The sequence below is a fragment of the Mastigoproctus giganteus genome, chromosome 6 (genome assembly GCF_048544385.1).
Source record: "Mastigoproctus giganteus isolate SK-2022 chromosome 6, ASM4854438v1, whole genome shotgun sequence".
NCBI classification, from domain to species: domain Eukaryota; kingdom Metazoa; phylum Arthropoda; class Arachnida; order Uropygi; family Thelyphonidae; genus Mastigoproctus; species Mastigoproctus giganteus.
In genome coordinates, this window is record NC_143580.1 from 181,848,150 (window position 1) to 181,863,380 (window position 15,231).

The window sequence follows — 15,231 nt, forward strand, 5'->3', positions numbered from 1 at the left end:
AAGAAAAGTGAGGATTTGAGTACAGATCCATAGCTGAGTGGTCAGGAGCGGGAGTGCAGTAGCACACACTCTTTGAGTAGACCGGGGTTCAAGCCGAATACGGTCGATCTGCCAATCCGCACTGGACCAGCGTGGCAGATTATGATCCATTTCCCTCAGCATGAATTGTTGAGGAGGCTTCCATCCTGCAGTGGGTTGATAATGGCTGCACATTAACTTTTTTTTTTTTTTTTTTTATGGCATTTATTGTTACTTTCTTTCTGTGCATTGATTCCTTTGGTCTGTGGATAACTAAAAGAATTACACATAAAAATGGCTACCTACTTATAAAATACATATATACTAATTTTGTTTGAAAAAATTTACAAGTGAACTTAGTATGTATTTATATACACAAATTTTTGAAAAGTTAGCAGATATCTATTTTGTAACTGGTTTCTGGAATAATTATACACTGTATATTTCTAAAATTTTAATATAGATGTCAAACATACGAAGGAGGATTTGGTGGAGTACCAGGAATGGAGGCCCATGGTGGTTATACATTTTGTGGGTTTGCAAGTTTAGTTTTACTAGGAAAAGCACACCTCTGTGATGTTAATAGTCTTTTGGTAAGTTTCTAGTGTAGCTCTGTTCTTTCAATTCTTTTAAGAAAAAGAATATTAATAAAAATATAGTACTGTACTTAGATTTACATTTATTCAGCTTTTTTATGCAAGTATATCATTTCATTTATTAAATGGTATCCTTGCATACAATAAAAAGTTAAATTAAATGATACCATACCACTGCTGTATGTGTTTATTTAAATACCCTAGCAATCCCATTAACTATGACAAATGAACTTTGTGTGCAATGTTTATTTTCCATGAATATATTATATTATAAAAAAAAATGTCATATATCAGATTCAACTAAACTGCTTTTGGCACTTCAACTGGATCACTGGGAGAAATATAGGCTGGAAAAATACATATATCCAAATAATACTTTAATTATGAATTTGGGGAAAATAATTTTTAAAGTTTAAAAAATTCTAACTGGTATTGAAATACCAGTTAGTATTTTTAAAGAAATCTGTACACTGTACCTTGCTTTAGGAAAATACCAAAAATTTCCAGAAACAATTAGTGCCTTTTTTCATGTGATTTTTCATTACTGAACAAAACAAAGTTTCTTTCCAAAAACATCATATCTGTTAACCTGCTTTAAAAAGTACAAGACATCTCTCTTAGTTTAAGCAAATCTTAATGAGGACTGCAAGATCAACCCATTTTCTCTCTCTCTCTCTCTCTCTCTCTCTCTCTCTCTCTCTCTCTCTCTCTCTCTCTCTCTCTCTCTCCAGTATTTTGGCTGTCATTTTACAAAAAGCCATTTAATAGTGGTAATGGCAAATGATGCAAGAAAGCAAGCTGATATAGCATCAGCCAAAAAAAAAAATACACTTCACCCATCTGTACCCTGCAAGGATTTGTCTAGTTCTGCCTTGAATTTATTTAACCCATCCACTTCCACTACAACAGACAGAGCTTGTTCCAACAATCAACGATCCGCTGGCTGAAGGCAAAATTCCACACATCTATCCCGAAACCATCCTTCTTCAACTTGAATTTATGCCCCCTCATGTGTGTAGTCTCAGCAAGTGGGAAAATGCTATTAACATTCAGCTTACTCAATCCATCAAGGCTTTAAACACCTCAATCAGATCGCCCTACATGTGCCTAGTCTTGAGATTCATTTTGCAGAAATGAAGCCTTTCTAGGTAAGAGCACCCTTTTGTTTCCTTCACCAGTCTGGTTGCCCTTCTCTGCACCCATTCCAGCAGATCTACATCTTTCCCAAAGTGTGGCCTTCAGACCTGTATACAGACTCAAGATGTGGCCTAACCATGGCCTTATACAAAGGGATAATAACATGCTTATCCCTGGTAGCAAATTTTCTGTATATCATTGACAAAATCCCAAGAGCTCTCCTGGTAGCGTGTCTGCACTACTGCACTACTCTAATTTCATGTCAGATTGCACAATTACCCCACCCCAGTCTTTTTCATTCTCCACTACCCTTAGTGTAGTACTAAACAGTTGATAAGTTACTCTGGAGGTTCTTCTACCCATATGCCAGTACCTTGCATTTGTCAATGTTACACTTCAACTTCCATTTCTCATCCCTCGACTCAATTTTCCCAAGATCTTGTTGCAGTAGCTAACCATGATAACTGTCGTTAACCCCCCTGCCAACCTTTGTATCATCTGAAAACTTTGACATTAAGTCTGATATACCTTCGTCAATATCACTAATAAATATTGAAAACAACAATGGGCCCAACACTGAATCCTGGGGAACTCCACTAATAACGTCACTCCACGAAGAGCGGGGGCCCATTGATAACCACTGTCTTCTTCCACTTACCATTCCTTTATGCATACAGTAACTTAATGCCACATTGCTCCAGTTTGTACAGCAGTCTTTTATGTGCAGCAGTATCAAAAGCCTTCCTGAAATCCCAATATATGATGTCAAAATGAATTTTTTCCGTCCAGTTCCTTGGTCATTGCATCACACAGTAACCTATCAGAATGGTTAGACAAGACTCCTCCTTAACAAATCCATGCTGTGATTGCAGTATAATTGCATGCCTGTCCAGATGGTCCTACATTAATTCTTTAACTAGTGATTCCATTATTTTCTTTGGTACAGACGTTTTATGAAAACCATATGGTGGTTTTCCTATAATGGCACAAAAATCTTGATTTTGTGGAATTAAATTGATTGTTTGTCTGTATATTATTTATAATATGCTACAATATTATTAATGGGCATATGAAATATAATTAAAATGAAATTGCTAATTGTGATTCTGAAATAACAATCTGAAAAGTAAATTTTTACTGCATTCATAAATTTTATTTAATAAAGTTCACTTTGAAGTGGCAGTATATTCGGACATGCCATTTTTGAAAATCATTATAAATCAGAAGTGTTATAGTATATATTGAAAATTTAAAACTTGTGAAAATTATTTCTTAAAGTAAAATAGTTATATGATAAATTTAATAAAGTCTGCACATATGCAGTATGTGCTGAAGCCTTTCATGTGTCAATTTTGCCCAGATTGTCACACAGATGGGTTCAATAATAACCAATAAAACAGATATTGGGATGAAATCTTTCATTAGACCATAAATGAAAAAAAATGGCTGATATTTTTCAAGGTAGAGAATTGCCACTATCTACAAATTACATATTATCCATAACATGTTACAAAAATATTTCGTGCCAGCACAGACTTATTAGCTTGTGCTGCTGGAATTGTTTTAAACTTATCTCACTTTTTATCTTATATATATTACAATGTTGCCCCATTCAAGTATGATTTATTTTTTATGAGTAACAGGACTATTAAAATAAAAACAAAATATATATTAGTATTAGTAGAGGCACTTGATGCAAGAAAGCAAGCTTATACAGCATCAGCCAAAAAAAAAAAAAAAAAAAAAACCATTCCCATTTCACTGATCCATTCATTCCAAATGTTTCTAGTTCTGCCTTGAATTTATTTAAGCTATCAACTTCCACAACAGATGGAAGTTTGTTCAAGCAATCAACTACCCGTTAAAGGCAAACTTCCGCACATCTTTTCTACAGCTGTCTTTCCTCAGTTTGAATCTATGCCCCCTCAGGTTTATAATCTGAACAAGAGGAAGAATCCCATCAGCATTGAGCCTGCTCAATCCATTCAAGGCCTTATACATCTCAATCAGATTGCCTCGCAGGTGCCTAGTCTCCAGAAGCTGCAATTTGCAGAACTTAAGTCTTTCTTCATAAGAGCACCTCTTTGTTCCCTTCACCAATCTTGTTGCCCTTCTCTGTACTCATTCTAGCAACTCTACATCCTTCCTAAAATGAGGCTTCCAGACCTGTACGCATTACTCAAGGTGTGGCCTGACCATTGCCTTATACAAGGGAATAATCACCTCCTTATCCCTGCTCGCAAAATTCCTGTATATCATTGACAAGACCCCATGACCTACTCTGGCACCTGTCTGCACTGCTCAGAAAACATATCTGACTGCACAGTTACTCCCAGGTCTCTCTCATTCTCTGCTATCCAGAGTGTAACACCACATAGTTGGTACATTTCTCTGGAGTTACTGCTGCCCATATTCAGTACTTTGCATTTGTCAATGTTAAACTTCAATTGTCACTTCTCAGCCCATCTACCCAATACTGCATTGTACTTGTATTTAACTTTGGATAATTGCTTTAAATTTTCCATTGTCTCTTGAGACTTGATGCACCAATAAAACTAAACCGACCAACTGATCATTTCCTGATACAGATCATTTAGAGCTTTATCAAGAGATAGTTATTTTTCATTACTTTCAACTTACTTTCTTAAAAGTGTTTTTAATGTATACATATATCTCATAGAATAATGTTTTAAACTTTTGGACAGAGGTGGTTAGTGAATAGGCAGATGAGGTATGAAGGTGGCTTTCAAGGTAGAACTAACAAGCTCGTTGATGGTTGTTATTCATTCTGGCAAGGAGGCACATTTCCTCTTATACATCATACACTTTGCTCAACAGGTAATTTTTTATACTTCTAAATTGGAAGATTATACATATATATTTAATACTATCTTTTTTTTAATATAATTTTATGAGTGCTTTATAAAGAAAGATATTCAAGGATATGTCTTTCTTTACTGTTCCTCTCCTTTCAAATACTGATGTACAAAAAAAGATTAGTACAACATTGTGTGAATGATAGTTTCCTGTTGGCATCAAGCTTAACTTTGGTACCATTGCTTTTAAAAATTTGTTAGATAACTAAGAACCTAATACTATACAATAAGATCCCTAATTAATTAATGTTTACTACTTCACTCTAACTCCTGCTGCTTCCAAACATACACTTCTGAAGTGAGATACTGTCACTACGTGTGAATATTTTAGACAGTGAAGCTGATAGTTTTGACAGAAGACAATGTGGTTTTTTTTTTATTATGATCCTCTAACACTTTAAGCAATGATTATTGCAAATTTGAGTACTCCGGTACTGTGTGAATGGATTGAGAAGCAAGTTGAGTCGTCTTCTGTCTTCAATGGAATATAAATTCTCAATAACTTCAGCATCAAAATTTTAAAATATTTAACAAAAATATGGCCTCTTCATCTTTTTTCTGAATGAAAAGGGAACTCCCTTATTTTATCTCCCTCCCCAAAGTAAGTTAATATGGTTGGATCCAGATAGCCCTTGGCCTTCCTTTGGATGAAAGGGGAGCCATACCACATTGAGAATGGATTGAGAAGCAAGTTGAGTCGTCTTCTGTCTTCAGTGGGATATAAATTCTCAATAACTTCAGCATCAAAATTTTAAAATATTTAACAAAAATATAGCCGCTTCATCTTTTTTTCTGAATGAAAAGGGAACTCCCTTATTTTATCTCCCTCCCCAAAGTAAGTTAATATGGTTGGATCCAAATAGCCCTTGGCCTTCCTTTGGATGAAAGAGGAGCCATACCACATTTGGCTGTATTGACTCTTATGGGAGTCTGAACAGATAAAGTAAAGACAGACACTCAGACTTTCTACTTTATATTCAACTAGCTGAAGTATCACCCTGAGAAATTCAGCATAACCGTGGTAGTCCAGAGGCATATCATAAATTGTAAAGATGAATACTTTAAGTGAATTCTAAATTATTTTGGAATAATCTTAGTAAAATGTCTCCCTCTTTTTGAAATTTTTTTTTTTTAATTAAAATTTGATAGCAACTGATAGAGAAAGTGGCCCAGCAGTAACATTCTATGATTGATTATGATTACAACCCCCACTGCTGGATTACTACATGCTGTAGTGATCCAGCAGTGGGGGTTGTAATCATAATCAAAAATACCATTGGTCTATTGGCAGTTTGTTCTAACTCATCTGCCCAAAATTTGATTGTTGTATGAATGGATTTCATACCATTTTGATGATTCATGCATTTTATGAAAACCATTTGGTGTCCAAAGAAAGGAAAAATAATGGCAGCAAAAATCTTGGTTTTGTGGAATTAAATTGATTGTTAATGCACCAGTAAATGAAGTTAATCTCTTCATGGAAGAGATTAACTTCATTTAATCAAGCATGAATCAAGAATAATCTAGCCTGGATTACATGGTCTACTCTGAACTTTAGCTTCACAACAAGTTGCCCTGGTATTGCACACCTTTCAAACAAATATTCATCAATAACATTTATGTTAATTTGCCATTTATTTCAAAAATGAGACAATGGCTAAATGGCAGATTCACATGTTGACAATGTAATGACATTGTTAAAAGGTTAATCTACCAATTGGACTACTTCCAAACAGATGTGTGTAGAGTATTGAAATTTCAATAATGCTAAATAGCATTACCTGATTTATTTATAAATATTAAATTCACTTATTTTGAAGTTGTTTCTTTAATTATTTCTTTTTCTTTAATTTGGCAGCTATAATAGAGACAGTGTTTACTGTACCCTAGCTACACCACTGATGTTCATACTAATGCAGCCATAGTAATAAGTGAATGTCATTGTTGATCATTCTGAGAGAGTTTCTTTAGTAATATGTACAATATTAAGAAAAAGAGTAGTTTAAAGTACATGATGATTTTGAAGTTCTTGTGAATTGCCTTTCACGGACACATTCTAAATATGGAGTACATTCCAGGGATAAGTAATCATTTCAGGGTTCTAGCCCCAGAAAACAGAGATCTCTTTCACTTTGCTTCTTTCACTCTTCTTGTAGCCATGCTGAAATAAGTATGCACGTAAATGCCATTCCACACCAAAAAACTTAAGTGACAATCATATTCCTTATGGAATGATGTCCCACTTATTCTTGGCTGAAGTACCCATAGCAACATAGCTGTAATTTGTAAGAAAAATTCACAATAAGTTATGAAGTTTACTAAATAAGTAACAGCACTAAAAAAAAAAATATTACCCTTTTTTTTTTTTTTTTTTTTTTTTTTGCAAATGTGACCACCGATATGAATCCCAGATTACTCTCTTTAGTATTGCTGGATTTTAAAATGATATATACAGGAACTCCCCGACTTACTTAAAGGTTGCATTCTGTGGAACGCTACGTAAGTCGGAATTTCCCCCATGCTTGTGCAGCATTCGCAACTGTGCTCACTGAATTGATTGAATCAAAAAAGAAATGTCCAATGAACATGTAAGTAGAATTATTTATTGTATTTATTCAATTTGTTATCTCATGCGCAGGAAAAATTACAAAAGCCTGCAATTTAAAAAAATTTCGAAATTATAAAATTGCAAAAAAAGAGGAGACAGGCAAAACGTCAGTAAGTTTTACGTCTCAAGCATCGTTGCAAGAATCGGCGTATTCAGCTGATAAGTACGCCGCTGCATAGGTTGGGGCTGTGGAGATTTAGAAGGGGTCGGCCGCTCAACCTTACGAAAGAACATTAATGGATGACTGGTCGGTGGCTTTTTTTTCTTTTCATCGTAGATTTCTTTGTAGCAAGCAAGCATATCATTCACCCCTTTGTTAACTTTTAAGAATCATTCGCTGTCAGGATCCATCTTCTCAAACCTCGGCATTGCTGATGCAATTTCACGAAATGCCATTGCCATCTCTCTGGTGATGAAGCGTCTCGGCTCCTCATTTAGTTCATCTTGAGCTTCGTCAGCATTTTCTTCTTTCACTATTGCTGCCTGCAAGTCAGTAAGTTCTTTGTTAAATAATTCCTTCTCTTCTTCCTCTTAACTCCTCAACATCTTTGGCAAAACTTCCAACTGAAGTAGCTCTGCAACCTCTTCATATGATTCGTCTTTTTCAAATCCTTCGAAGCCTTTTACGTGCCATGAGCATATTTTCTTCCATGAGCCATTTAAACAACTTTTAGTAATTTCTGCCCAGGCCTTATTAATGTTGTAAGATTTCCAAAAGTCTCTTAACGTAAAATTTTTCTCATCGTCTACTGCAGACAATGACTGAGCATATATACGTAAATAGTATGCTTTTAAATTCAGAGTAACACCCTGATCCAGCATGGATGAGTGAAGTTGTGTTTTGCGGTATAAATATGACTCTCACGTTCGAATTAAAATCATCTAGATGGATAGGGTGTCAAGGAGCATTATCTAATAGAAGCAAAATCTTGAAAGGAATATCGTTGTCTTTACAATATTTTTCAACCTCGGGAATGAAGCAGCATTAAAACCAATCCTCAAAGAGAGATATTGTTATCCATGCTCTCTGGTTCTATCAGAAATGCACAGGTAGGGTGGCTTTATTGCCTTAAATGCATGAGGATTTCCAGAATGGTATATAAGCAGTGGTTTTAATCTGTAATCTCCCGCTGCATTAGCCCCAAGCAAGAGCTTGGTCCTATCTTTTGACGCCTTGAAATCTGGCATTGTATTTTCCTCTTTGGCAATGTATGTTCGATCCAGCATTTTTTTTCCAATACATTGCAATCTCATCGACGTTAAAAATTTGCTGCGTTGAATAGCTGCCTTCATCGATAATGTTTTCCAACACATCACAAAATTCCCTGCAGCTGCAGGGAATTTTGTGGTGTGTTGGAAATAACATCGGCACTGGCGACTTCGCCGCATACTTTAACGTGGAAACAAGCGAGATGCTTGAATCTATTAAACCACCCGTTGCTTGCCACGAACTTGGGTTGGGGTTCGCCATACTTATCCTTAATATTTTTATTAGTACTTGTTGCTTTTGCTTGAATGGTCATTAGACTCAGGGGCACTCGTTTCTGAATCTGTTCCATCGTTCCATCCATATTATTAACAGCTGTTCCATCTTCGATATAGCACCTGAACGCTGCTTTGTGATCACTGTTGATCTTAAGTGCGTTGATCCTTTGACAGTGCATGTATAGTGCACTGTCCTTTAGAATAGTATTCACTGTTGAAGCAGCGAGACCCAATTCTCTTGCAATAGATGACAAACTTTGTCCCACTTCTTAATTAATCATCTTCATTTCAAAATCAATTTTGTTTCGTTTCCTGGAACTACCATCACTTGCACTTTTCGTTGGTCTCTTTCCCTTCATAATTATAATACGTAAATAGGAATGAAGAGAAGTTTCTGAAAATTTGTTTTTTATATGATTGAAGATTTCAGTGAAGGGGAACTCATTTCACCATAATAACATAAAAACCCACACAATTGCAGTTATCAGTATTATCGCAAATGAATAAGATAGAGTTTACTACCTATTTATAATTAGATGCACTAACAGAAAAGCCCAATAAACTGAAAGTGCAAATTGTTTTTATTGTTTTTTGGTCGTGATCTCCAGAAACGTGCTTTAGAAAAATATCACAAGGGTATTCAAAATTGATTCTTATAAACGGAACATGAGATAACGATAAAAGGGTAGTGCAATTTCCATTATAAATATGACCTTTTAGAGAGATAAATAGCTTAGTATTATAGCGAAATTTTTAATTTCCAAGGACTTGGAACGAATTACAAAAAAATAATAATAATAAAACAATGTGTTATTGGGTTCACATTACGATATTTTCACGATATTTCCATTTATTCCTACGGGATGCAAAATACGTTTCCACTATTTTTTAAAGTTTGCACCAGCCAGCAAAAACTTACATGAAGTCAAATTTCCGTAAGTCGAGTATTACGTAAGTCAGGGAGTTTCTGTGTGTGTGTGTATATATATATATATATATTTCTTTGCTATCCCGGGGTTTGAGCATCATGTACTTAACTTTAACCTAGCGTAGCTCCACCGCTTACGTAAATTACATAATATACAGACACCAAAATTCGTCTAACGCTAGGAGCCGCTAGCGTTTCTTCGCATATATAGACGGGTTAGCCTCCGGCACTGTCTTTTCTGTCAACCCGTCCAGTAGTGGTAAGTTCTTGTCATTCGGACACTACCTTCCTTTGTCTTCACCTTTTTGGCAGGCCACTTACTTCTGTAAGGTCATCCATGTTCTGCATGTTATACTTTTGGCATAATATTTTTGCTTAACTTGTATTTTATTTATTTATTCAAAATTTATATTCTAAATTATTTTAGTTTTTACCACATGTCTTCGTACACATGTTTTTTGACATACAGAACATGTCAGAAACAGAAGTAAGAGTATTGCTGTTCTTTTTCATAATTTGGGTGGATGACCTCTGAAGAAGACACAGAAATTATGAAAGATACTGCAATGCTATTTCTACCTTGGTCGTTCTTTTCAAAAATCTGCTATTTCTACCTTGGTCGTTCTTTCCAAAATTCGCACTTTGTTTATAACGTTACATTTTTCTTTTCCGTTCTTCCCCCTTTAATCAACATATATCGCTCCCAGGATACACGGTATTTTCATTATTAGCATTAGTTATATTATAGATTTATACCTACTACATTCTACACATAACTTTAAAAATAATTTTATATATATATATATATATATATATTTTTTTTTTTTTTTTTTTTTTTATCCCCTAAAATGTGCCAGATTTTATAGTTTCTTGTATATTGACCTGAGATTAGGGAAGTGAAAGCAGTTTTATTGCAAATTGCAGTTGGACATCCTGAACTGTGCTCATTCATAATCGTGGAGAGTTGCAAACTTTTCAAAATTTGACCCAGTTACAATTTATTGGAGGGGATAAAAGCAATCCTGAAATTTTTTACATAAAATACACACTTTATACTAAAAAATAATTTGTTAAATGTTATTTATTAATAAAAAAAATTTACTACCAAAACTTCTTTTGTGATAACTATTTACTTCTGTGTTTTCTAATTTCGAGTATAGAACACTTATCGGTGTCATGGTTTAAAACATTATGGCACATGATGCAAATTTTAAATAGTTGTAACTCAAATAAATTTAGGGCAATATCCTTGTGTTGTAGAACATTATCATACAACTTATGGCATTAATGCAATATGGGTAATGGCATACATTTTAAATAAATAGCAATATACTTATTTTGTTTTCATTTAAGGTACATTGTGCAATACCAAGTCACTTCACAGTGAAGTGTCTAATAATATGAGATGATACATTTCAAGCAATTTTCTCCGTAGTCCCATTCAAAACTGGGGACATTTTGTTTGTCATGCCAATAAAATGGGCGATATCACAGAGCCCACCATTCATAAACTGGCTGAGCCACATCAAATTCAGGGATCTCATAATCGCTTCCTTTATAAAATAAATATACAGGAATCGTTCCCCAACCACAGATACAATGCAGTTTTATATTTGTATACCAAAATTTTGTAATCCTATTAATTTTATGTACATGTGGTTCAATCCAGTTAATAAAAGAACATGACAGTTATTGCTCCCACCACGCATAGATTACATGGGTAGATCTAGTGAGTGATAAGGTGTAAATTAAGTGCCAAAGCAATTATGGTTAAAAAGTGTTAGTATATTTTTTTGATATTGTATTTTATTCTGTAATGTACTCTTCAGTCAGTTTGCCTGACAAACACTGAACAAGTTTCTGAGTTTTTGTCCAGTAGGATTTATACTCTTGCTTTATCATAAATGATATGGAAGGATAGTGATTATAACCATGTTGTTATCCACAAATGGGCAATGCCAGATTTAGATAGAGTGGGGACACTGTTGCACATATTTTAGAAGTCCTAAAAATAAGACTGTGGGTGTCCTGTACCAACAGTAAATATATTGTTCTGGGGCCTCCTTGGACTTTAGACCAACTGTGCACTGTACGTTGGTAAATCTGCCTTGCTAGCTCATAGGGTAGGGGGATTTGTTTTATGAGATGATACATTTCATGCATTCCTCTCAATGAAACACTTCTCAATACCATATAGCAGGGGTAACCAGTTGATTTTCTTCACAGTCCACATTAGTAAAAAATATGATGCATTGCATTCTAGATCTATTTTTGGTATAAAATTAATAAAGCATCAAGACTATGTATAAGTATAGTGCAAAAGCATCAATATATATTATATTGAACATATAGATATTATATAAGTATACAATATATATTATATAAGTATAGTGTGAAAGCATCAATATATATATATAATATTATATATTATATTATAATATAAAACATCAAGAATATTATGGTAAACATATTTTTATTCCCTTTTATTGCAACAGAAAGAAAGTTGCATTCAATATTTTTTAAATGTCACACATCAGATTGAGACCTTACAAAAATGCAAAACTAAAATAATTTATGCAAAAAAAAAAAAAAATTTATTCACTTAGGATCAGTCGGTATGTGAAAAATTGTTGGCAGTCGGCTATTTAGTGATCCATTTTACATGTGTATTTTGGACCTGTTTTCTTAACTCCTTGAAGATTACCATGTTTATTAAAAAGTAATGTAAATCAACATTTATCTTTCCCTTTATAACAAACATTGCATTTACATTGTATAAATGGAAAATGAAATTTGTTGTTTTTTTTTTCATAGATTTTGTGCATAATTGTTGTTTGTTTTCCTAATACCCTATTTTCTACAGGACTTTAGTCTTGTCAAAATTTAGGTTTGGCAAAACCGCATCCTGCCAAACACGGGACTTTTCAGGAACTTATCTCACCCCCCCCCCTGCAGTTGGCAATGGATTCCTGTAGTTATATTATGTAAATTTTATGTATATTATATGATATTTATATCATATTATATAATGTATATTGATATTATATATAAATATTATATTACAAATACAAACTTATATAACCTCATATACCTATGATTCTTCTGTAACTATGATATAAACATATTGATTAAATCCATAATAGTCAAGAATTTTTTTTTTGTTTTGTTTTTCAGCATAAATAAGCTAAGTTAAATATTGAATAGCTCTTAAACATAGCTATGCATGTTTTATTTTGACAGAAAAATCTTTATTATTGGCAGAAACACCTAAATTTATATACACAGTTAAATAATTTTTCAACTAGTTTTACTGAGATTTTGACTTTCGTGAGAGTGTTAGAAAATAATATTGGTAGAAGGATGGCTGTCCTAACCTGTGCAAGAGGTTTGTTGTCAGTTTACATTCTAAAAAAGAATGTAATAATATCCCATATTATCTTGCCTCAAAATGAAATAAGAATTTTTATATTTTTTTCTTTACCATTTCAATGTAACTTGCTTAAACCTGGGCCAAAGATTCTGGGTAAAACCTGGAGAAGTAGCAGCTCAGTAGTCACGTATATTCTTATCTTTATTTGGCTTAAGCGACATTTCAGAATTATATTTCAGTTGTGCAGCATGAACTAAAGCAAGTTGTAAAAAGTTTTTTTTTTTTTTTTTTTATGTGACTAATTACTTCCTACCCAGGGGGGAGAAAGAGTCCACTATTTTTTGTTTCTGGTTTCCATTTTGGAAATAAACATGGCTTTGAGTGGAAAGAAACAGAAAAGAAAAGGATTTGGAATAAAGTGCAGGAAATATGATAGTGATGTGACAGTAAAGTCTACGGATCCCTTGGGGTCCTTAGACCAGTTCCAGGGGTCCCCCGAAACGGAGCCTCGAGAGCTAGTCAAATTATTCGTCCTATGTATAGCAAATTGATGATAAATAAAGTTATTATATATTTATGTAAGAATAAAAATAAAGTTGGGATGACATTGTTTTAAACATAAAACTTTGAATTTTTATTTTCAGAAAACCCAGTCCGCAAACTTTTTGATTTTTGAAGGGTCTGTAAACTTTTTTTTTTTTTGAAAGGGTTTGTAGGTCTTAGTAGTTTGTGAACCACTGCAATCGTGGATTAGCTCATTTATATCTAGTTATTATTCCATTAGTGGTGTTTAGTTTTTTCATTGATAATTTTAATTGAGCTAATAGGCATTAACTATATCATTCGTAAAAGCACATTGTTCATATGCTTCTATGAACTGCATGTATTGTGGTGTGAAACCATCTGTATATAAGATAAAAAACTATGCTACCTTTACCTGAGACACCTATCAGAAAGGGATAATTTTTTTTTTTGGACCTTTTTTCATACTGTGGTTACAGTTGGTTCAACTCTTAAATTGTATGGATTTTCTCTGGAATTTGGGTTTTTTCATCCTGCAAAGTATTCAAGTTAATTATGGCACTAGGTGCCTCAGCATATATCCTAAGCAACCAGCCTAATCATTGATGTAATATTAGCTTAGTCGTTCTTTAGCGGCACAGAACGGTCCTTGAGGTTGTCACAGACATTCCCTCAGATGTGCCAGACAAGCTGTACTTGCTACCTGGGAGTCTAAAACGCTGATGGAACTGACATTCTGGTGACACTCAAGTCAAGTGGACCTAATTTCAGCAAGTCTGGACGGTCTGTGACAGCCAAATCCTCTGCTTGCACCTTCACGATGGTGGGGCTGTTGGTAATCCTGTGTATAACCTCCATGCACAAGTACATGGTGGGTGACCACCCAGGTGTGAACCAACGTAAGCAGGGATCGAGGTGTGGCACCCACACCACATCGAGGAATGCCACCCTTCTATGTTACCAGGCAGTACTAGGTGGTAGATGACTCTCATCAACCGGTGCAATACCGCCACTTTGCTTATTGAAGGCTTGAAGTGGTGGAACCCATGTTTAGTCTCTCGAGCTAAGTTCCGGTCAACCCTTCATGCAGTATGATTGATGGCTTTTGAGGTTATGATGAACATCGTAGCGAGATCCAATATTTCTTACATTTCGAGGGTACAGCTCTAAAACGGTGTTCGCAGGCCGGCCGCTAGTTAGTACACCGGACCGAATCTATTGGTAACTCTCTAGGAGGCTTCCTGATCAGCTAGTGTATAATCTTGCTACCTCTACTCTGCCAGATAGTGACTGGAGGGAGTCCAAGTAGTGTGTATGCGGGGAGCATTGACGAGGCCACGTTATGCCAAGGATCTGGGTATATTCTTACCAGGTGTACGCCATATCCAAAAATTTCATTACTTCATACAGCATGTCCCATCCACTTTTTCTTACTATTGAATACACCATTATTTGTCAAACTAATAGAGCAAGCTTATCTGAGAAAAGGTGTAAACCTCCCAAGCACTTCCTAATTCATTTCATAAATATACGTGGCCTCAATTCTAATCTCAACGATGTCCATTTCCACTTGCAGTCTGTCAAACCCCATGTACTTTTTCTGACAGAATCTCAGTTATCGGTTGATTCAACTACTGCTCATTTCAGATTCCCAAATTATTCGCTGTATGATTCTCTTTGCCTCAAAGGTG

General features: G+C 34.7%; 1 protein-coding gene across 3 annotated transcripts in view; it reads left to right on the forward strand.

The window, feature by feature from the left end:
• Fntb (Farnesyl transferase beta subunit) overlaps nt 1-15,231 on the forward strand; it is a 101,774-nt gene that overhangs the window by 74,141 nt on the left and 12,402 nt on the right. For all 3 annotated transcript variants that reach the window (XM_090375551.1, XM_090375554.1, XM_090375553.1), the window contains 2 exons: nt 482-611; nt 4,457-4,589. In XM_090375551.1, coding sequence (XP_090231677.1) covers nt 482-611; nt 4,457-4,589 — 263 coding nt within the window. The remainder of the gene's footprint in view (nt 1-481; nt 612-4,456; nt 4,590-15,231) is intronic.